The 23179-nt window shown below is 44.2% G+C and overlaps 1 protein-coding gene across 2 annotated transcripts in view; it reads left to right on the plus strand.

Annotated features, from left to right (window-relative positions):
- LOC106580171 (glutamate receptor ionotropic, delta-2) overlaps positions 1-21143 on the plus strand; it is a 609807-nt gene extending 588664 nt beyond the window's left edge. Inside the window, exons 15-16 of one of the 2 annotated variants that reach the window (XM_045704300.2) lie at positions 11056-11296; positions 16425-18669. In XM_045704300.2, coding sequence (XP_045560256.1) covers positions 11056-11296; positions 16425-16676 — 493 coding nt within the window. In that variant the 3' untranslated portion in view covers positions 16677-18669. The other variant, XM_014160933.3, reaches the window with a different exon arrangement.
- Positions 21144-23179: the final 2036 nt, after the last annotated feature.

Below are 23179 nucleotides of genomic sequence, written 5' to 3' on the forward strand. Positions count from 1 at the left end.
TCCATTTTAGAATAAGTCTGTAACGTAACAAAATGTGTAAAAAGCAAAAGGGTCTGAACAATACAGGTATCGACCACATTCCTCTTTTTTTTCTTTTTTTTGCCTAAAATGACAAAACCCAAATCTAGCTCAGGACCTGAAGCAAGGATATCCATATTCTTGATACTATTTGAAAGGAAACACTTTGAAGGTTGTGGAAATGTGAAATTAATATAGGAGAATATAACACATTAGATCTGGTAAACGATAATACAAACAAACAAAAAAATGTTTTATTTATTTATATCTTTGAAATGCAAGAGAAACAGCAGGGGTTCAACCTTTAGAACTCTGTTCCTATATTTGAATATAAAAATAGATTTTATCAAACAGAACTATGCTACATTTTATCTCTGGGACCCTTAGGATGACAAATCAGAGCAAGATTACTGAATGTAAGTACAATATTTACCTTCAGAAGTGAATGTATCAAACCAGTTTCCGTGATAAAAGTTTTTGTTGTTATGCACTCTCCTCAATCAATTTCATGATATTTTTTCACTGTAATAGCTACTGTAAATTGGACAGTGCAGTTAGATTAACAAGAATGTAATCTTTCTGCCCATATAAGACATGTCTATGTCCTGGGAAATGTTTTTGTTACTTACAACGTCATGCTAATCACATTAGCGCACGTTAGCTCAACCATCCCGGTGGAGGGACACTGATCCCATAGAGGTTAAATTGCCTAAAAGAGATGGGAATGCTCTGCCAGGAAACTATTACTTGAATTGTATTGTATTTCTGGAATCAGTGTCGGTGGAGCACTCCCAAAGTGGTGGGGATATTGACCCTAGTAATGGCATTTAGTCACCAATGGAACAGTGAGTGACAGCGTTCTTCTTAGATCTTGAGGGTCCATGGCGCTCTGTGCATGTGTGCGTCTTTCGGGGTCGCTTTCCAGTTTGTGGAAATTACTCGATTTTGAGGAGGCTCCACTGCGGCAGCGGTGAGAATGAGGTCGACACCTGACATTGTCAATCTCTCGTCATCTGGAACAATGACAGAACTGTCACTTACAGTCCCATCCATCAACATTAGACAAACTCACGCCCCTGAAACTCTCATTAAAACCCATAAGTGGGATTTAATGAATGAGTAGTTGACATTTCTGCTATCTTATCAGAGATTCCCTCACTTGTTTTCTTCGCCCCCATAAATGGGTCGCTACACTGTCAAAATACGTTTCCAAGTACAGTTTGTGAGCTAAGATTGCTTGTTTGTTATATAGGGATTTGTTCAAAGTTCTAGAAATCATATTCTTGCAGCTGACTGAGATTTGATCAGCTAGATGCAAAAATATTGCAAATGTAGTGGAGATTTGTATTCATCACCAAACGTGCTATGCAGTTAGGTAGTTAGCTATTTGCTTTCTATTCGTATTCTTATTTTGTACTATTTCTTATTGTTCATGCATTTGGGGGGCAGGTAGCCTAGTGGTTAGCATATTGGGCCACTAACCAAAAGGTTGCTTGATCAAATCCCCAAGCTGACAAGGTAAAAAGCTGTTGTTCTGCTCCTGAACAAGGCAGTTAACCCACTGTTCCTAGGCTGTCATTGTAAATAATATTTTTTTCTTAACTGACTTGCCTAGTTAATAAAGGTAAAATTAAATTATTGAGAAGGAACCTGCAAGTAAGCATTTCATTGGACTGTACACCGTATACCATGCTTATCCCATACATACGACTAATAAAACTTGAAGCTCTCTGGACTCTTTTCCCCTCTCATACCGCTTTGTATGATTCGATTATTGTAGTGCCGTAATTGTACCACTAATTATGATGACTTGTGACTGTGAATCTGGAATGGGCATGAGTGGCATTGTGAAGACAAGCTCTTTGGAGGTAGCAGTCAGACAGTGAGAATACAGTTTGGCTGGCTGTGTGGGATTAGTACCATGGCCATCACGACTCCATTGTCCTCATTTTAAGGAGTTGCTACTCAGAGTGCACTTTATGCAAGGGGCTCATTTTAGAACAGTTTCTCTCCTCTCCTCCTTTTGACATTGTGTAATCATGTTGTCAGAAATTCTCCCAGATGGAACATACTACCATTTCCTGTTTTTGCTATTTTTGTCAGATTGAATTGTGTCTTATAAAGTTTGGGATGCAATGGAACAAGTTTGCACCCTTTTGCATAGGTTATAACTAGAGATAAGATAAGGGCAGAATACGATAAGATAATGAATTTATTATCCACATGGGAACATTTTGTATGCAGCTCTGTGCGTACATTAAACACATACATATCAAGCATAGACAAAAGGCAATAAACAATTATTACAAACAGTAAATACAACCAATGTGGGTAGACAAAGTGCAGTTCATGTGGGAATCCTAATTATTCTGAACACAATACACATTCGTACACTATCGACTACAGCAGTGTTTCTCAACTCCGGTCCTTGAGTACCCCCAATGGTACACACTTTTTGTAGTCCTGGACAAGCACACTTGCCAATTAATCATCAAGCCCTCGATTAGTTGAATCAGGTGCGTTTGTCCACCCCCAACAGCACAAAAATGTGTACTGTCGGGGGTACTCGAGGACTGGAGCTGGGGAACATTGGACTACAGTATCAACTAAAGGTCTGCCTGCCTGCTGGACCTACTAGTGTTTGTCATTTAGAAGCCTTATTGCCTCTGGGATAAACAATTGTTTGGCTCTATTATTTTTATGCCCTGGTGCCCAGTATTGTCAACCTGAGGGGAGTAGCTCAAACTCCTGATATAGAAGATGTCTGGGGCCCAAGAGTACCTTCTATAAATGATCTGTCTGCGTGAGAAGCAATTTGCCTATGAATACGAACCTGAGACACAATTCTGGTTTAAAGACTCTGGACCCCAGATTTATCACGTGTGTGTGTGTGTGTCTTTGAATGTGGGTTTTATGTGCCTTTGTCTGTGTTCAACTGAAATGTTGCATCTCAGATGTTATAGTTTGTTTGCATCACCGTGGAATTTCTGCTGTTCCTTTTTTCTTTTCTTTTCTTTTTTTCTTGTCTTCCCTTTAGTCCTATCAAAACCACCTAATAACGTATGATCATTTCTGCAGCAGCCGGTTGCCTTGGCAACAGCTCCAGTAGTCCACACTAATCGCCATGCAGAGCCCAGGAGGCAGATAGGCTGGTTGGTACAGCAGCCAGGTTACCCGTGATACAAGTCAGTTTTTGACGTCTTTCCAGGTCTGAGGACGTCGGGAGATGACGTGGAAACGGCCACTAGGGGCAACAGTGTTACCTTCAAGTAGGTTTCGGTTTTGCCAGAGTGTTGTGGACAGGGATGGGTGTAAGCATCTGCCTCTGATTCCAAGTTCGAATCCAGCAATAGAAAGTAGTTATTTTTTTATATTTTGGTTTTAAGCCTATCCCAAACCTTTGGAACATCTTCGAAATTTGACGTTTGAGAAACATGGATGGACGTCTAATTCTGACGTGAGACTGTGAGAGCTGGTAGGGTACAGAACTTCCCACCTACCTCCAGTGATAGAAACATGTCAGTAGACTGCATACATTATATGGTGTGACATTAGATCATTTTCCTGGAATGAGAGCTTGGCCTAACAACACGGAACTCCTCAGCAACACTGTGATGTCATGAAGTGATGTCATGGAGTGTGTGTGCATGTGTTGTCACCAGAGAGCATGAGTAAGAGAAATCCCCCCGTTACAATTGGCTATGGACTAGAGCTAGGTCACTATTCAGAGTTCTCTACAGCCCAGGTCATGCAGAGCCTGAAAGAGGACAACACCAACCAACCTACTGCGCACACACACACGCACACATTTTATAACTAACCCCAAGTGACACATTGATGAACCCCTGATCCAGTCACTAGAATGACACGGTGGTTGAGAGGGACAAGGCTGTTCTTATTGTGTACAGGCCCAGATCAGCCATCCAGTCACCTTGGAGGTGACATTTCTCTAGTCCCATTTGGAGCTCATCTGTTGGGCGATACCTCCTGTCACCACTGCACAGGGCCAGGGGGAACGCAAGCCCTCCATTGCTCCGTTCCCGCTCCATCACTCCATCTTACAGTGCGGTGACATATACAGTATAATTGGGGTGAGGAGGGGGCGCCTCTTTTGTATTGCCTGTGTGTGGCTCATGGTAGCTAATGGAAACACATAGTGGAAAAAAGCTTTTATTCTATTTGGAAGTCACAGTGTGCTGTGAGTACACCAGATGCATAGGACACAGATCTTAATAGTAGTTGCAATAGAATAAATAATGTTTTATATAAATAAAAACATGCCTTATTCTGTATATACTACATGAGGTGGCAGTTAACAGTGTTGGGCAAGTAACCGAAAGGTCACTGGTTCGAATCCCCTAGCCGACTAGGTGAAAAATCTGTCGATGTGCCCTTGAGCAAGGCACTTAACCCTAGTCGGTCTGGATAAGAGCGTCTGCTAAATTACTAAAATGTAAATTGACAACTTGATGTGATATGTCTGTTTTGGAGCAAAATATGGCAGTAAAAGAGCAACATTTCCACAGAGATAAAACATACAGAAAAAAATGTTATCATATTACTCCAATTAGTGCATGAAAGCAGTGATAAACGACTAAGCTCTTAGGGTAGCTTTCCACATTGACCAAGCTTCTTTGGCCACGATCTCAAGTATTTTGTTTACTCTAAAGTATAATACCTTTTTTTCCAGTTCTTTTCTTTTAAGCTACTAAAATGCATCTGTCGAATGTGTCTGTGTGCGTGCGTGTGACGGGGGGTTGGGTTAAAAAGCAAAACACACATTTCTGTGCACTGTAAGGGAAATAAAGGACAATGAAGTATTCTGAAATATTGAAAAGCAAGCAAAAACCCATACTTGAAAAATCTTAGCACTTGGATGACTTCCGAGATTGATGGAATTGAATATGTTTGATGGAATTGCTGTCTGCATTTTGATAACCGAGGTATCTCCCTCATTCCATTCTATTAGATTCGGTGCAATCCCTCTTTCCATTATTTTCCTTTTCGGACCTGTCTTTGTCGGCGGCATAACAACTACAGTATCAATCGTCGAGCTCAAACTTCAGACCGACTTTGATTAATCAAGATGACATTTCTTCCAATATCAAATCAAATTGTACTTGTCACATGAGCCGAATATAACAGGTGTAGAGCTTACTTATGCCTACTTACAAGCCCTTAACCAACAATGCAGTTTTAAGAAAAATACCTAAACATGTGAGAAATAAAGCAACAAATAATTAAAGAGCAGCAGTAAAATAACAATAGCGAGGCAATATACAGGGGTTACCGGTACAGAGTCAATGTGCGGGGGGCACCGGTTAGTCGAGATAATTGAGGTAATACATACACGTGGGTAGAGTTATTAAAGTGACTTATGCATAGATAATAACTGAGAGTAGCAGCACAGTAAAAGGGGGGCAATGCAAGTAGTCTGGGTAGCCAATTGATTAGATGTTCAGGAGTCTTACGGCTTGGGGGTAGAAGCTGTTTAGAAGCCTCTTGGACCTAGACTTGGCGCTCCGCTACTGCTTGCCATGCGGTAGCAGGGAGAACAGTCTATGACTAGGGTGGCTGGAGTCTTAAACCATTTTTTGGGCCTTCCTCTGACACCGCCTGGTATAGAGGTCCTGGATGGCAGGAAGCTTGGCCCCAGTGATGTACTGGGCCATACGCACTACCCTCTGTAGTGCCTTGCGGTCGGAGGCCAAGCAGTTGCCATACCAGGCAGTGATGTAACCAGTCAAGATGCTCTCGATGGTACAGCTGTAGAACCTTTTGAGGATCTGGGGACCCATGTCTCCTGAGGGGGAATAGGTTTTGTTGTGCCCTCTTCACGACTGTCTTGGTGTGCTTGGACCATGTTAGTTTGTTGGTGATTTGTACACCAAGAAACTTGAAGCTCTCAACCTGCTCCACTATAGCCACGTCGATGAGAATGGGGGAGTGCTCGGTCCTGCTTTTCCTGTAGTCCACAATCATCTCCTTAGTCTTGATCACATTGAGGGAGAAGTTGTTGTCCTGGCACCACACGGCCAGGTCTTTGATAACCTCCCTACAGGCTGTCTTGTCATTGTTGGTGATCAGGAACACCACTTTTGTGTCATCGGCAAACTTAATGATGGTGTTGGAGTCGTGCCTGGCTGTGCAGTCATGAGTCAACGGGGAGTACAGGAGGGGACTGAACACGCACCCCTGAGGGGCCCCGTGTTAAGAATCAGAGTGGCGGATGTGTTGTTACCTACCCTTACCACCTAGGGGTGGCTCGTCAGGAAGTCCAGGATCCCGTTGCAGAGGGAGGTGTTTAGTCCCAGGGTCCTTAGCTTAGTGATGCGCTTTGAGGGCACTATGGTGTTGAACGCTGAGCTGTAGTCAATGAACAGCATTTTCACATAGGTGTTCCTTCTGTCCAGGTGTGAAAGGGCAGTGTGGAGTGCAATAGAGATTGCATCATCTGTGTATCTGTTGGGGCGGTATGCAAATTGGAGTGGGTCTAGGGTTTCTGGGATAATGGTGTTGATGTGAGTCATGACCAGCCTTTCAAAGCACTTCATGGCTACAGACGTGAGTGCTACAGGTCGGACGTAATTTAGGCAGGTTACCTTAGTGTTCTTGGGCACAGGGACTATGGCGGTCTGCTTGAAACATGTTGGTATTACAGACTCAGACAGGGAGAGATTGAAAATGTCAGTGAAGATACTTGCCAGTTGGTCAGCGCATGCTCGGAGTACATGTCCTGGTAATCCGTCTGGCCCTGCGGCCTTGTGAATGTTGACCTGTTTAAAGGTCTTACTCACATCGGCTGCGGAGAGCGTGATCACGCAGTCGTCTGGAACAGCTGGTGCTCTCATGCATGTTTCAGTGTTACTTGCCTCGAAGCGAGCATAGAAGTAATTTAGCTCGTCTAGTAGGCTCGTGTCACTGGGCAGCTCTCGGCTGTGCTTCCCTTTGTAGTACAATAATAGTTTGCAAGCCCTGCCACATCCGACTAGCGTCAGAGCCGGTGTAGTATGATTCGATCTTAGTCCTGTATTGACGCTTTGCCTGTTTGATGATGAATAGCGGGACTTCTTGGAATCTTCCCGCTCCTTGAAAGCGGCAGCTCTAGCCTTTAGCTCAGTGCGGATGTTGCCTGTAATCCATGGCTTCTGGTTGAGGTATGTACGTACAGTCACTGTGGGGACGACGTCATCGATGCACTTATTGATGAAGCCGTCAATGCCGTCGGAAGAATCCCGGAACATATTCCAGTCTATGCTAGCAAACAGTCCTGTAGCTTAGCATCTGCTTCATCTGACCACTTTTTTTTATTGACCGAGTCACTGGTGCTTCCTGCTTAAATTTTTGCTTGTAAGCGGGAATCAGGAGGATAGAATTCTGGTCAGATTTCCCAAATGGAGGGCGAGGGAGAGTTGTATGTGTCTCTGTGTGTGGAGCAAAGGTAGTCTAGAGTTTTTTTCACCTCTGGTTGCACATTTAACATACTGATAGAAATGAGGTAAAACAGATTTAAGTTTCCCTGCATTAAAGTCCCCGGCCACTTGGAGCGCTGCCTCTGGAGGAGCGTTTTCCTGTTTGCTTATGGCGGTATACAGCTCGTTGAGTGTGGTCTTAGTGCCTGCATCGGTCTGTGGTGGTATGTAGACAGCTACAAAAAATACAGATGAAAACTCTCTAGGTAGATAGTATGGTCTACAACTTATCAAGTCTCTGTTTCTGATTGGACGTTTCACTAGCATGTATTCCTCTTTTTCATTCCGTCTGAGCCAACATCTGAGTCATCGATTATGTGGGCCTTATCTAAATAAGATCCCTTAGTCTCCCAACAGTAATCCCAAATAAGACCTTACAATTCTATATGTGCCTATGTAGCAGAGGTTAAAGATGTTAAAATAATGTCTATAATAGAGAATTATATGTTATTGAAATAAGATGCGCTTCTCTGCTATTATTCTTTCTACAATTATGTAAACTGCCATTACACTACATTTGCATTTGAGATACTTTGGCAGCATTTTTATTTGTTAAACTTTGTAGAGGCACAGTCAAAGATAAGTGTTGTCATTCAAGTCACTCGTGTGTCTTTGTCCGTGTGTGTGTGTGTGTGTGTGCTGTTCATTTTGTTTCCTGCAATACCGCAAGCCAGACCTCTGAAATATAGTTCTGTAAATTAACAGAAGGCTCCAATCAACCTTTGAGGGTTTTATTGGATGTCATTGTTCATTTGCTTAGCTGGACAGCATAATGTCATTAGAGAAAAGTAATAACACTCTGCTGCAAAACATATTCATATTTCTTATAATTATTTTGACAGGTTCATACAGCTGTCAGTCAGTGGCATCATTATTTGTCCGATATTGCCCTCTAGTGTTTGAGGACCATTCAAACAACTGCAGAGAATCAGGGTGAATCTCATGTATTTTCTTGATTCCTAGTGTCCTCCCTCGCATTGGAGGAGAAGAGTCAAGGTTTCTTCTCTGACCTCGAATGTGTTTTGAGAATGAGGTGAGGAGAGAGGATGCGAGGAATCCAGGAAATACAATTGAGATTCACCCCTCAGATCATCATACAATGTGAATGACATGAATCATACTCAGTGCTTGCCTTTGAATACAAAAACCTTATTTTAGCCAGAGTCATATATATGGCATGGACTCTACAAAGGCATGGACTCTACAAGGGCATGGACTCTACAATACAAAAACCTTATTTTAGCCAGAGTCATTTATATGGCATGGACTCTACAAGGTGTCGAAAGCGATCCACGGGGATGCTGGCCCATGTTGACTCCAATGCTTCCCACAGTTGTGTCAAATTGGCTGGGTGTCCTTTGGGTGGTGAACCATTCTTGATACACACGAGAAACTGTTGAGTGTGAAAAACCCAGCAGTGTTGCAGTTCTTGACACACTCAAACTGGTGCGCCTGGCACCTACTATCAAAGTTACTTAAATATTTGGTATTTCCCATTCACCCTCTGAATGGCACACACACAGTCCATGTCTCAAATGTCTCAATGTTCAAAAATCCTTCTTTTACCTGTCTCCTCGCCTTCATCTACACTGATTGAAGTGGATTTAAGTGACATGAGTAAGGGATCATAGCTTTCACCTGGTCAGTCTATGTCAGTCTATGTTTTGTACTCTCAGTTTGTATGCCTCTGTCTAGACTAAAATAAGGTTGTTGTATTCCTGGCACCACTCTGCCAGGGCCCTCACCACCTCCCTGTAGGCTGTCTTGTTGTTGTTGGTAATCAGGCCTACCACTGTTGTGTCGTTTGCAAACTTGACGATTGAGTTGGAGACGTGCATGGCCTAGCAGTCATGGGTAAACAGGGAGTACAGGAGGGGGCTGAGCATGCACCCATGTGGGGCTCCTGTGTTGAGGATCAGCGTAGCGGAGGTGTGGTTGCCAAACTTCACCACCTGGGGGTGGCCCGTCAGGAAGTCCAGGACCCAGTTGCACAGGGCCGGGTTCAGACCCAGGGCCCCAAGCTTAGTGATGAGCTTGGAGGGCATTATGGTGTTGAAAGCTGAGCTGTAGTCAATGAACATCATTCTTACATAGGTATTCCTCTTGTCCAGATGGAATACGACAGTGTGCAGGGCGACGGCACCATCAGTGGATCTGCTGTATGCAAATTGTAGTGGGTCTAGGGTGTCTGGTAAGGTGGAGGTCAGATGATCCTTAACTAGCCTCTTAAAGCACTTGATGATGACAGAAGTGAGTGCCACGGGGCGATAGTCATTTAGTTCAGTTACCTTTGCTTTCTTGGGTAGAGGAACAATGGTGGACATCTTGAAGCAAGTGGGGAAAACAGACTGCGATAGGGAGAGATAGAATATGTCCGTTAACAGTCCAGCCCAGCTGGTCTGCACATACTCTGAATTACTATGCAATTTAACGTTAGAATGTTGCAAAACGAGTGACCTAAGCAACTTTGGGCGTGTTATGAACGTCGGTGCCAGGCGTATCTCACAAATGTCCGGCCTCCTGGGCTTTTAATGCACGACAGTGTCTAGGGTTTACCGAGAATGGTGCGATTAACAAAAAACATCCAGTCAGCGGCAGTCCTGTGGGCAAAAACAGCTCGTTGATGAGAGAGGTCGAAGGAGAATGTGAAGAATTGTGCAAGCTAACAGGTGGGCCACCAACAGGCAAATATATATTTTTGAATTTAACTAGGCAAGTCAGTTAAGAACAAATTATTATTTACAATGACAGCCTACCAGGGAACAGTGGGTTAACTGCCTTGTTCAGAACAACAGATTTTGACAGCTCAGGGATTTGATCCAGCAACCATTCAGTTACTGATCCCACACTCTAACCACTAGGCTACCTAGCGGCGCAGTACAACACTGATGTGCAGAATGGCATCTCGGAAACGCACAACTCGTCAGTCCTTGTCATGGATGGACTATTGCAGCAGACGACCACACCGGGTTCCACTCCTATCAGCTACAAACTAGAAGAAGAAGCTCCAGTGGGCACGTGATCACCAACACTGGACAATTGAGGAGTGGAAAATCATTGCCTGTTCCGATGAATCCCGGTTCCTGATGAGTCATGCTGATGGCTGAGTCAGGATTTGGCGTAAGCAGCATGAGTCCATGGCCCCATCCTGCCTGGTGTCAACTGTACCGGCTGGTGGTGGTGGTGGTGTAATGGTGTGGGGAATGTTTTCCTGGCACATGTTAGGTCCCTTGATACCAATTGAGCAGCGTTTGAATGTCACACCTTGTGTCCCGAAGGGGGGTCCGACCCAGTACTAGATGGGTGTACCTAATAAATATGGCTCTGAGTCTAAGCTACTTACTCATCAGGGGAAGTAGATTAAAGAAAAATGAAGAAAATGTGATGCAGGCCAATCTGAATGAAATGTAGATATTGCCCTATTCCTGTATACACCTGCAGACAATAACACATCTGTACTCAATTTGTTTGTGTGTGTATCTGTGTGCGCGCATCTGTCTGTCTGTCCGTGCGTGCATGTGCGCGTGTGTGTGCGTCTATCTGTGTGTGTGTGTGTGTGTGTCAGGATCCTGGAGCTGCAGCAGAACGGGGACATGGACATCCTGAAGCTGAAGTGGTGGCCCCAGGACAGCCCGTGTGACCTGTACTCTGCGGTGCACACCAAACACCGCGGCAGCGCCCTGGACATCCACAGCTTTGCCGGCGTGTTCTGCGTGCTGGCAGCGGGTGTGGTGCTCTCCTGTCTCATCGCCATGGTGGAGACCTGGTGGACAAGGAGGAAGGGCTCACGAGTCCCCTCCAAAGAGGTGAGGAGCTGGGGGAGGCCAGGGTGGTTGTGGGGGTCTGTGTCTGGGGGTCTCGGTAACACTTGACTTGAACACTCTGTTTTCCGGATGTATGTCATGGTTGTCATGTCTACTGTACATGGTGTCAGTGTCATGATGTAACAGATGTTTGTACGTAGTCAGGAGAGCTGTCGTTAACCTGTCAGTCAAGTGGTCTGTCCCTTGCTGTGGTGTCAAAGCTGTCCCTGGCTAGCTGGTTAGGACGGACAATAAATAAACATTTGGCGTTTGATAAGATGAACACAGTGAAACTCCGGCACACTCCAGGGTTTTCCATCTATGCCACTGGAACTACATAAGGCGTGGGAACAAACCTCTTTTTAGAAGATACTGTATCATCAATTTAACTGACATCTGTTGCTGTGACTGCACATGACATAGGATGCGTCCCAAATGGCAATCTGTTCTCTATGTAGTGCACTACTTTTGACAAGGACAACCAGGGTCCATACAAGTCTGGTCAAAAGTAGTGCACTACATAGGGAATAGGGTGCCATTTGGGACGCACACACACTGTAGTATATGAGGGGGTTTGGGTAAAATGTCACCAGTTTCAAGTGTATTTGTAAAATCTATAAAAACGAAAGGGTCCGGAAGCTCACACAAGCTACACTGACTAGAATGGTCATGGTTTCAGGGCTTAAACCACCATGAGCATCATCAATTGCAGCAACAGTTACTCACTCAAAAGACAAACAGTTCTCTTTAAACTGCATTTGGAATGTGGCTATCTAAATGTTTCCATGAAAGTCTGATTCCTCGAAGATAAGGTATTTTTTATGCCACATATTTAAGGCCGTATAAAGGCAGCCTATGGGATTGCTCCAGCATGCACTAACCCAGACAGAGACAGGGACAGACTGGGACCAGAAATCAGTGCAGGCATTTCTAAGAAACTGGTTAATTTTCTTCCTCAAGGCCCTCAAATAAGGACCATTCTGCGCAAAACCCCAATTTAGACAGGCCCACTAGGCTAAAGATAGACCAGTCCATCTGGCATTTGTGTCTCTGTCCAGTCCGTTTCGGGACAGACACATAAAAGCAGACTCTTGTGTTAACAACCCCATAGAGTCATAGAGAAGAAGGCGCACCAGCTTGAAACAGAAACGTATCCAATGTAAAAGGGCTGTATTGAATTTTGATATCCCCTGTACATTTGATTGCTAACAAGGTACAGCCATGCATAGCACAATCATTTATCTTTCCTATCTCTCTTTCTGTCATATCTCTTCTTCCATTCGTCCACCTAATGAGCAGGTAGGTATAGCCAAGGCGTTTTTATCACTTCCAGACCCAAGCAAAGTGGTTATGGAAATGATTGTCCCTGAATCTCGAGGACTGTGAAATCCTACTCAGCAAAGCTGATATGAAATGCAAATGTACGAACGAGCAGCGAGTAATGCAATTATGGAAAATAAATATTGTCATGCCCAGTTTAGTGTTCATTAGTCATGTATAAATTAGAATCACAAATTAAATCAAGCCATGGAGTGGCACTAATTTAGGATAATTATTTTGAAAATGCATTTTGCAATAAAGCAAAGTAAATCTTAGAATGAGGGTCAGTTTACCGCTAAAATAATAGTTTACTCCATTAACATTGTACATTTTTTAATTTCACATTTCATTTCCTATGTTGTTGAGATCCCTCTCAACCCACCTATCAAGCCACAATCAACCATGCACACACCCTCATCAATAACCCCTCTGCCATGCTTTCCTCTCCTTCCCTTCCCTTCCCACCTCTCCTATCCCCTCCTATTCTGTCCTCTCAGCTGGTGTCTGTGTGTTGTTGACTGGGTCACGACATCGTAGCCACGCCACAGGAAGCCGAGTGCTCAACAGAACGCCTGTTTCAGCTCGACAATAATGAAAGCTTTTGATCAAGGCAGTGAGGCCTGTGTCGTCTCAAGTCTGTTCCCCATCATAGCACCCCACCCCAGCTTTCTATCCCCCTCTACCCCCTACCCATGACCCCCTGCACTCACAACAGCTTTCATGTGTCAGGTTAACTAGTGAGCCTGTCTGGCCAGTGGTCATATACAAAGAAGCCCAGTAGCCCCCTGCCATCTTTATTAACCTTCAATACAGGGACCCTGACTGACCAGTGTGTCGGTGCCTGGGGTTCAAGGTCTTTGTAATGGAGAGCGTTGAGAAATCAATGTGATTTTCACATCACTTAATTTAGCACTCAAGTAGTCCTATCAAAATCGCCCTTTACTTTGGTTAGGTACCGCATGGATATTGGTTGCGTTGTTAAAAAAAAAAACTATTTGCATGGTATTGATTTTAAAGAGTGAGTTTTGTAAAAAGCTGGGTAGTACTGATCTGTTGCGAGCCCTCATCCTCTTTGAATATTGAACTGATTTGGCGAATTCACATAAAACTGGATATAGAGTGCTGCGTTATAAACTTTGAACTTAATACCATTTTCGGGAATCTAAGAGTTGTAGTGGTAGCATAAAGCTGCCATGGTAAAAGTAGAGGTGTCTTAGCCATGTTGTTTAGTTGAGCCCTACACTTCACCCTGCCCATGGCCCACAGCGACGCTGGTGACTGTGGTTACGGACCGTGGTTACGGTCGGCAGGGTGGTGGTGCTGAGGTCACATCCTGCTGGGCCCGGTGCAGTGTGTCAGAGTGACCCAGTGTGTCTGCAGTCAAGACGATATCACTAGGAGCCATCAGCTTCCTCAATATACTGCACTACTGCCCTTTCTCATTAGGGATAGCCCTTCCCTCCAGTCCTCAATATAGGCTTCGTCCCAAATGGAACCCTATTTCCTTTATAGTGCACTACTTTCGACCAGGGCTTGAAACCATACGGTCAAATGTAGTGCGCTATGTACTGTAAGGAATGCTCCCTAGCTCTCTCACACACAGACAGACATACAACAAGCTTACAACGTGCATACAAGCATACACAGACCAACAAACACTGAGGAATGTCACAGCTGCTATCAGTAGAATGATATCAAGCATTAGGCTTGTTGCAATTAAGCTAGTGTTCCTCTTTGAATGAAACCTGTACTGACCTCGCCTTCTGGATGATAGCGGGGTGAACAGGCAGTGGCTCAGGTGGTTGATGTCCTTGATGATCCTTTTGGCCTTCCTGTGACATCCGGTGCTGTAGGTGTCCTGGAGGGCGGGTAGTTTGCCCCCTGTAATGCTATCAGCAGACCGCACCACCCTCTGGAGAGCCTTGCGGTTGCGGGCGGTGCAGTTGCCATACCAGGCGGTGATACAGCCCGACAGGATGCTTTCAATTGTGCATCTGTAAACTTTTGTGAGGGTTTTAGGTGATAAGCCAAATTCTTTAGCCTCCTGAGGTTGAAGAGGCGCTGTTGCGCCTTTTTCACCACACTGTCTGTGTGGGTGGTCCATTTAATTTTGTCAGTGATGTGTACGCCAAGGAACTTGAAGTTTGCCACCTACTCCGCTGCGGTCCCGTCGATGTAGATAGGGGGGTGCACCCTCTGCTGTCTCCTGAAGTCCGCGACCATCTCCTTTGTTATGTTGACGTTGAGTGAGAGGTTGTTTTCCAGGCACCACACTCCCAGAGCCCTCACCTCCTCCCTGTAGGCTGTCTCTCCCTGGAAGCTGTCCCGTTTGTTGTCTGTTTTGCATAACGCCTCGATGATTTCCAATACTTCCATTCTCCTTTTCCTTCATCAGTTGCAATCAGAAAAATGTGTCACCTAAAGATTCAACAATAGAAATAATCATAATAATGTATTATTACTCTATGGGAACAAACACACACACACACACTCACGGTCCACAAACACACAGCTCCCACTGAGCTCCAACCCAAAGCCACGTTAGCTGCCTGGGGACGAGCTGCGTTTGTGTCTCTGGTACGTGAACGCTACATACTGTTCATCCCAATGTTTTAGAGGCCTGTCCCTGTTCAGGCCTCTGCTTCTATGTGATCACTGTTAGTGTTTCTGTGTTGCGTCTCTGTGTTGTGTTTTGTTGTGTTGTGGGATGTGTTGTGTAATGATTAACATGGTGATGAGGCATCCATGTCATGAATAGAGTTCAGTAGAGTTAGTCCTCTACTACTGGTCACACACTCCAATGAGGCTTTACTAAACTCTACCCTCCAAGCTGATATAGGATTTGGGTATTGGAGGTCTCTTAAATGAAAGCATTTCAATCCTTCAATGTTGCAGGATTCATTTCCAACACAAACAGATTGGCAGATGCATTTTGACATATCTAGAACATACATTAGTTCATGTTAGTGTTGGGATAGGTCCCTTGCTCATAGGCACAACAGTAATATAGGCTACACACAGTATGGCCCACTCGGTCTTTTAACCAGTTTAGTTAAGTTTATTAGGATCTCTATTAGCTGTTACTCATTCAGCAGCTACTCTTCCTGGGGTCCACACAAAACGTAAAATACATGACATAGTACAGGGCAGTTATAGAATAGCACAAAGGCAATACTACAGTAAATCCTTATCCTCTGTCCACCAATGCATCTCCTTTGCTGCTATATTGTATGACTGTGCTTCTGTGGCTATATACATGTACCACAGACGTTGATGTTACTTGGAGTCGTTTGGGTGGTGGGTGGTGGGTAGTGGATCTATCTTGCTACATACAGTGTGTAATGATAAAGGAAGGGAGGGTGGCTAAGGAGTATTGGACACTACACACAATGGACGGCCACTTTGTTCACAATGTTGAGCACAAAATGTTTGATCATGTCTGATTTACTGTCCCTGCTGGCTTCAAGCTCTCATTCCCTTTTGGTTTTGTTTTGTAGATAAGTACACTGTGTTGAGGGTAAAGCGGGCGAGGGAGAGCAATACAAAATGCCATTTTTCACCCTTCCAGGTATATCTTCGAAGGCTCCTCCTCGGACATAAAAAAAAAAACCCACAGAGTGTGTGTGTGTGTGTGTGTGTTTTTGTATGGGCTGACTGTGCTGTCTTTTCTATTCACCCCCGCCTCTCCTCCGACAAAATCCCTCCCCCATCCTCCCATTTGCCTGCTCTCATCCTTTCTCTGTCCGTCTGTACGTCTGTCTGCCGCTGTCTCTCTGTCCTTGCACAAACACCCACAAACACACATACACAGACACAGGCCCATGGCACTTCCGCCAGGCAAGCTGAACCGTGCCACCACCAACATGACCCCCATCACGACATCCCTCTCACCACTCTCAGGACTGCCCCCTCCCCCCATTATCCCCAGTTACCCGCATGCTGTGACATCCCATGTGCCTTGATCGTCCAGCACAGGGTTGAACCCAACGACGATCCCTCCCAACTCGTCCCTAAAATAAGAATGACCGCTGCCTCTCCTCCCACCTCCAGGTTATACCTATGACAGAAGCTTTAAATAGGAGCGGATGCTGTGAGATTCTTGTTAGAGCTAACTCAAACCATTCGGTTGTGGAATACAACCCAGATTGTCATATTTATTGCTTTTCTGCTGACAACAACAAAACTATCGCATTGATGACATTTCTAGTCACTGGCACTGCCTGCCAATATGTGAGCTATGATGCCTTTCCTCCACTAGAGGGCTTGCAGCATGCTCTCTCCGAACAAGCATAATACGGTTTAGTGTGCAGTCATGTAATGGGTTAACAGGTGCATGTTATGCTCTATAGAAATGCATGTTTAGCTAAGGTCTGCAGTGCGGATCTGTACATTTCAATTCATATGAATGAAAGTGAGCCACTCAAACGTGAATGAGTTCCCCCCCCCCCCAAAATGAAAGCCTACACATCTGATTGAAACAGAGGCCAATCGCTTAGAACACTTATTAACTCTGTCTTACATTTTGCTTCGTGTGTTAGCAAAGTGCTGCTACACATAACCCTCTTCAGTTGATCCAACAGGCCGGTCCTCTCGTCGTACGGTAGTTACCCATAAGGCAACCTGGCTCTAGCAGTCAACTGACTGGCCCTCTGTCACTCACTGTTTTTCTCTCACTACCTCCTTCCTCGTTCCTTTACTTTCAACCACCCCTCCTTCCTCAATCCCCCACTCCTGGGTGTGTGGCATGACCAGATCACCACAAACAGTAACCCCTCCTGCCCCCTCCCCCTCTGAGACGGAGAGGGTAACCGGGGCAAGACCCCACTCCACGCCACATGGTCAGTAGCTCTGTCAGTGACTCTGTGTCTGTACCCACCACCGGGGATACCCTCTCCCAAAATGGAGTAAGCGCTATGTGTTCCTCCACCTCCATCCAACGGTACCCCACTCCCTGTTCCCCCACAAGGGACACAATCATCTTGCATCTTTCCTCTCAGCACAAGCATGAAACCCCTCTCTGAGTGTGACCATCACAAAGATGTGAACCAATCATTTTATGTGGATGTAGTAGTGCTATTTATATGTCTGTATCACACACTTTTTTACAAATCTAGTTTTTGTTCAAGATGAACACATGGGAAAGATGGGTAAACCCCTTTCCCCTCTAACTGTATTCACAAAACCAATGATTAAATACATGTAGCTACCTTGCACTTTAACTAGTGTGTAGATGTAAGCATCTGCGCACATGTAATGCCTACGCAACAATGTTGCAACATGTTGCAAAAAAATGACTGAATCCTAATCTGACCATTGTGTCGCATTTGTAATCTATTTTCTCGCCGACTTGCTCCAAAATGAGCGGTCAGTAATTAATAAGACCATATTAATGCTTGATTGGTTGTTCGGCATGGCATGCTGAAATCTAACAGCACGTTGCCTTTAGCAGTGTGTGTTTGGATTCCAGAGGAGCTGCAACCCCCTGTAGACCCTGTAGATATATGTCTGTTTGTGTGTTCTCCTTACTGCAGCTCAGACTTCTCTGTCCCTACCTACCTCTCCTTACCTTATCTCCTTACCTTACCCCACCTATCCCTTTCGGCCCACCTCTCCCTTTCGGCCCACCTACCCCACCTATCCCTTTCGGCCCATCACTTCAATCCCATCTCACTCTTATTTCATCTCACTGTCCCTCCATCTTTGTCTATTTTCCTCTGTGCTCGTCAATCTCTATTGGTCTCTTCTCCTCCTCGCTCATCAATCCTCGTTTCCTCCTTCTCTCCTCTGACTTTTTTCCCTGATCTCCCTCAATGGATGTCCTCACTACTCCTCAATCGACAACCATACTCATGCACTTTCCCCTCTGCAATCACCTCACCGTTCCGTCACTCCGCTCTGTCCTCCCCTTTATCCTTTCCTACTTTTCTCCTTTAACAACCTTCACTCCTTTTCCTCTCCCACCTCCTTCTCCCCCTTTTATCCTCACTCTCCTTTGACCCTGTCCTCCGCCATCTCTCTCTCTCCCCTCGCCCCCTTTCCTGCGCACCCTATCCCCCCTGCAGGATGATAAGGAGATTGACCTGGAGCACCTTCACCGCCGGGTTAACAGCCTGTGCGCAGAGGACGACAGCCCCCACAAACAGTTCTCCACCTCCTCCATTGACCTGACGCCACTGGACATGGACTCTATGCCGGCCAACCGGCAAGCCCTGGAGCAGATCAGCGACTTCCGAAACACGCACATCACCACCACCACCTTCATCCCCGAGCAGATCCAGACCCTCAGCCGCAGCCTGTCTGCCAAGGCCCAACAGGGCTTCGCCTTCGGTCCCGTGCAGGACCACCGGACTGGGGGGCCCTTCAGGCAGAGAGCCCCCAACGGAGGCTTCTTCCGCAGCCCCATCAAGACTATGTCCTCCATACCCTACCAGCCCACTCCCCAGCCCAACTTCAGCTACGGCAACGACCCAGACCGGGGCACGTCCATATGAGACAAGGAGGAGTAGGCCACACAGCGAGAGAAAGATGAAATTAAACACACTCAAAAAAAATCGATGTACATAGGAATCTTTTTCAGTTCTGATTTTTTGAGGGGCTTTGCTTTTGTTTGGTGGGGGGGGGGGGGGGGGATTTTCCTGCTGAAACCTGGTGGTGAGAGGAGGTCGGGGACTTGAATATTTGCTTTATTGTCATCGTTCTCATGGTTGTCTAGGGATCTTTTGGGTGTGACGGGGCTCTGTTTTCTCTTTTTCGTTTCATGGCATTTGAGGACTGCCTTTCTGAAGAAGCTTTTGGACACAACAAGGAGGATATGTATTTGTTTTTTACAACAGAAAACACTTTTCTGTTCTTGAGACCCACAAATTGGGCAACAACCCAATGCTCATTTGAAGGATGTTCTTGTCTTTGCCTTTCACCGTATGGGACTCCATCCCACTCAGTTCTCTGGTGTTGATCATCAATGCCTGTACTCCAGATCTGAAATCTGCCCCAAAATGGGTGTCCATTAGCTCCACTACCCTGCAGACTGAGACCTCACTGTCTGAGCTCTGGGCACGCTTCGCCATTTTTGTGCACATAAGGCTCCATCAATTCCACTGCACTGTACCAGTGCCCATAGACCTGTATTTGATTGTATGTAGTTTGGATATTCTTTTCTCACCTGTACTGTGCTGTCTATTTCAAGGTGAGCGCCTCAGCCTCTAAACAAACACTTGAGAGATGCATAGAGGGACGAAAAGGAACTGAAAATAACAGAGATAAAAGACAACAGAAAAAGGACTTTAAAAAGCAGCTGAGGCTATTGTATGTATTTTATTGAATTTGTTTTGAAAATCTATTTCAATCCGTGGAATGTGTTTGGTCAGAAAGTCACACAAAAAATAAATGTTTGGAGCCGTCTCATTGTTTTTCCCTACCAATTTTGTAAAGCGCTAAATGACTGCTATAGTCTTACTCTGGTTTGCATCATTAATCATATTCAAACAACTTTTTTGTTAACCTTATTTGTAGTTCTACCAGGGCTCAGTCAGAAGAAAAAAAGTCACATTTCATTCTCCAGTCCACCAACTGACTGTTGTGTACCTGTAAAGGCAAACAGTTGAGCTCAGAGTGAGGAGAACCCCTTTCAGATAACATCCTCAGTACAAGCCATATCAGCACAGGCTGGCTTCACCTTGCCAGTTTCCTGCTTCAATAGGATTTCTTACCATTGGAACTGTAGAGCTGATGGCATTCATTTTGAAAGATCTTTCTTCATTTCTTAAATGTTAAGGGTACTGTTTATCTAACTTTTTTAAAGTGCCAATTGTTTAAATGAGGCCATTAAGGTGCAGTTTGGGGGGGGAGGGGGTCAAAAAATATATATTTTGTGAAGGGAAAAGAGGAACCAAACCTTTTCACTAACACTGTATTAATATTTAATAATGTTTGTTGTTTAGAATGAGCTTTCAGTTTGTTATCTTAAGACTAAACCGCAAATGTTGTGCGTAGAGAACAGAAGCAGTGTTTGATGCAAGCATTCTAGATGTTCTTTTCTTAAGCTACAGTATGGCTATTGAATGACAATAGGACACAGACAATGTTTAAAGCCATTTTATTTACTATTAATGACAGACACATTATGAAATATGTATATTTTACATGTTGATGCTATATTTGTTTTTTAAAAAAAGATATATGAGCATTGAGTTAGCAGTCACCCTATACATTTGGTTTCCCTCAGTTCCAGCCCACACATAAGCTTTCTCATGTCATCTTGAGTTCATTTTGATTTGCTGGTTAATAACAGAGGCAAGTTCTTAAAAAGAAGCATGCACAACTTGCTATGCCCGTAACATGTTTTATTTCATACATAGAACGTACAGGATTACTTGATAATTTTCAATTGATTATAATGTGCAGTATTTAATATAGGCCTATTTTGTTGTATGTGTTGCATATTATTCAAACGGAACAAACTGAGGCCTCTGTTGCAAGTGGCAAAGCTTTCTGTGTATAATTTGTCTAATAAACTTGTTTTCTACAGCGGTATGGTTTTTGTAGTCTTTGCTGTGACTGAGTAGCCCTGCCAGTCAAGATGTTTCAGTTTTCCATGTATTATCATGGTGTTATGTAGCTCTGGTCCTAGGCATTAGTGTATGTTTTGGAACTCACATTAACGTATCTGACCAGAGCTAAGTGTTCGGGTGTGAAGTATACCTAGCCTGTGCATAATAGTTTCTGGAGCCTCATCTATCAAATGCTCTTAACTTTTTTATACTCAATTTCTACTTATGATGATTTCTTAAAATATCCGAACATTTGATTTATGTCTTTACACCAATGGAAAATGTTGTGTTAGTCACAAACAAGCATGCTTGCTTTATACATCACAAAAATAATGTGTGGAGAGTGGTTCGCACACAAATGTTCCTTGTGCGTTTTTTAAATGATTTTTTCTTGCTTTTTACAACAGCCAGGGGGATGGAAAAGAGCACAGACATTTGGGTGTTTGTCTTCAGCGTCATTATTACTTTATATATCACAAAAATGTAAATTGCATGTTTTCATGATAAGTTCAAGATTCATTAAACATCTTTATTGTTGGTGTGGATTTCTATATATGCACAATTTACGATCAAATCTGTGAATGTTTTATAAATGAGGTTCCCCGGGTTCTAGGTTATGTTAATCTTCATCCCAGTGTGGTCTTCATCACTTTCAATGACACATGATAAGAAGGATGCTGCCTCTTGGAACAGCTGGGCCCATTACTGGGTTGGGAGAGCACACCGTGATAAGGTGTAGGCAAGAGCACAACATATCTGGGACCAGGTTTGCTGGTTTATGTGTAAAGGGGGTGCTTTTGTTAACTCAGAAGACATTATTCTGTACATTTTATGAAACTCTGGGAGTATTGAAATGGTGTCTGTGAAAGACCATCCAATAGCTTTTGAAACTACAGTTTTGTAAAAGTCATTTTTGTCTGTTCTTCCCAATATGGCGAAGAATCTAATCAAGGGGATGTCAGCGTTTGAAAATAGTGGTATCTTATGGTAGGCTAACTATCATTACTCAAGCAATTGTGTTATTTCATTTTTAAGCATGATGTGGCGCTGTTTCACTAGAAACCATTTTGTAGACAATGTTGCGCTATCTGATCTGAAGAGAGAGAGAAAAAGAGAGAGCCCTTTGAATTGAATTGAGAGCGCGAGAGCGAGAGTGCGTGCACGTGTGTACAGCATTTTATTTACGATAGAGACTTTTTTTTAAAGAAAATGGAATATGAAACTAAAACATGAAGGATATTCTTCAAGGTCTGCACTTGCCATTGCCTAAAGTTGTGCCTAAAAACAAAAGGCACCTAATCATCCAAATTCTGGCTGTTCCATGAAGGCCTTAGAATTCCAAAGTAAATAAATACCAATGGTACACAGATACATTATTATTATTATTAGGCTATTAATATGATTATTGTTGTTATCGTTATTATTAGTGTTAGTAGTAGTAGTCGTAGTAGTAGTGTTATTATTATCAGCCTATTTCTGCATCCCTCCAGTGCACCTCGTTTCCCCGGAGACAGGAATGGGGTGAGCAGCATGCAGACTGCATCACGCTGGAAGCCCCCACTGGGTCACATTTTGAGCCCATTTTCCAAAGAGTCCCCCAAGCGTGTCGAATGGAACATAGAGTCGCCATTGTGCATGCGACATTTTAATAATCGACAGCTACAATATCCAACCTGTTGTTTGCTTTAGGAGCCATTCCATGCTCACTGGACGGCCACTTGTAGGTGGAGAGACGGACCTAGGCGCCAGTCCCCAAGCCTCGACGCCTTATGAATACATGAATAAAAAGTGAAAAGATTCATGTAATTTAATCTCAGAAATTGTAGGATTTTGTCCGCTGTCCTGCATGGACGGGCTGGTCTCGCATGTTTGATATTGCTAAACTTTCTATAGGCTTTTACAGGCTACAATTCTTTCCGTTTTTGCTTAAGCCTACCTCATATAGCCATTCGAATAAGATAATATCTTGAGACATTACAACTTCTTCAATCATTCCTGCTATGTATTTATTTGTATG

The sequence above is a fragment of the Salmo salar genome, chromosome 20 (genome assembly GCF_965601325.2).
Source record: "Salmo salar chromosome 20, fSalSal1, whole genome shotgun sequence".
In the NCBI taxonomy this organism is placed as follows: Eukaryota; Metazoa; Chordata; class Actinopteri; order Salmoniformes; family Salmonidae; genus Salmo; species Salmo salar.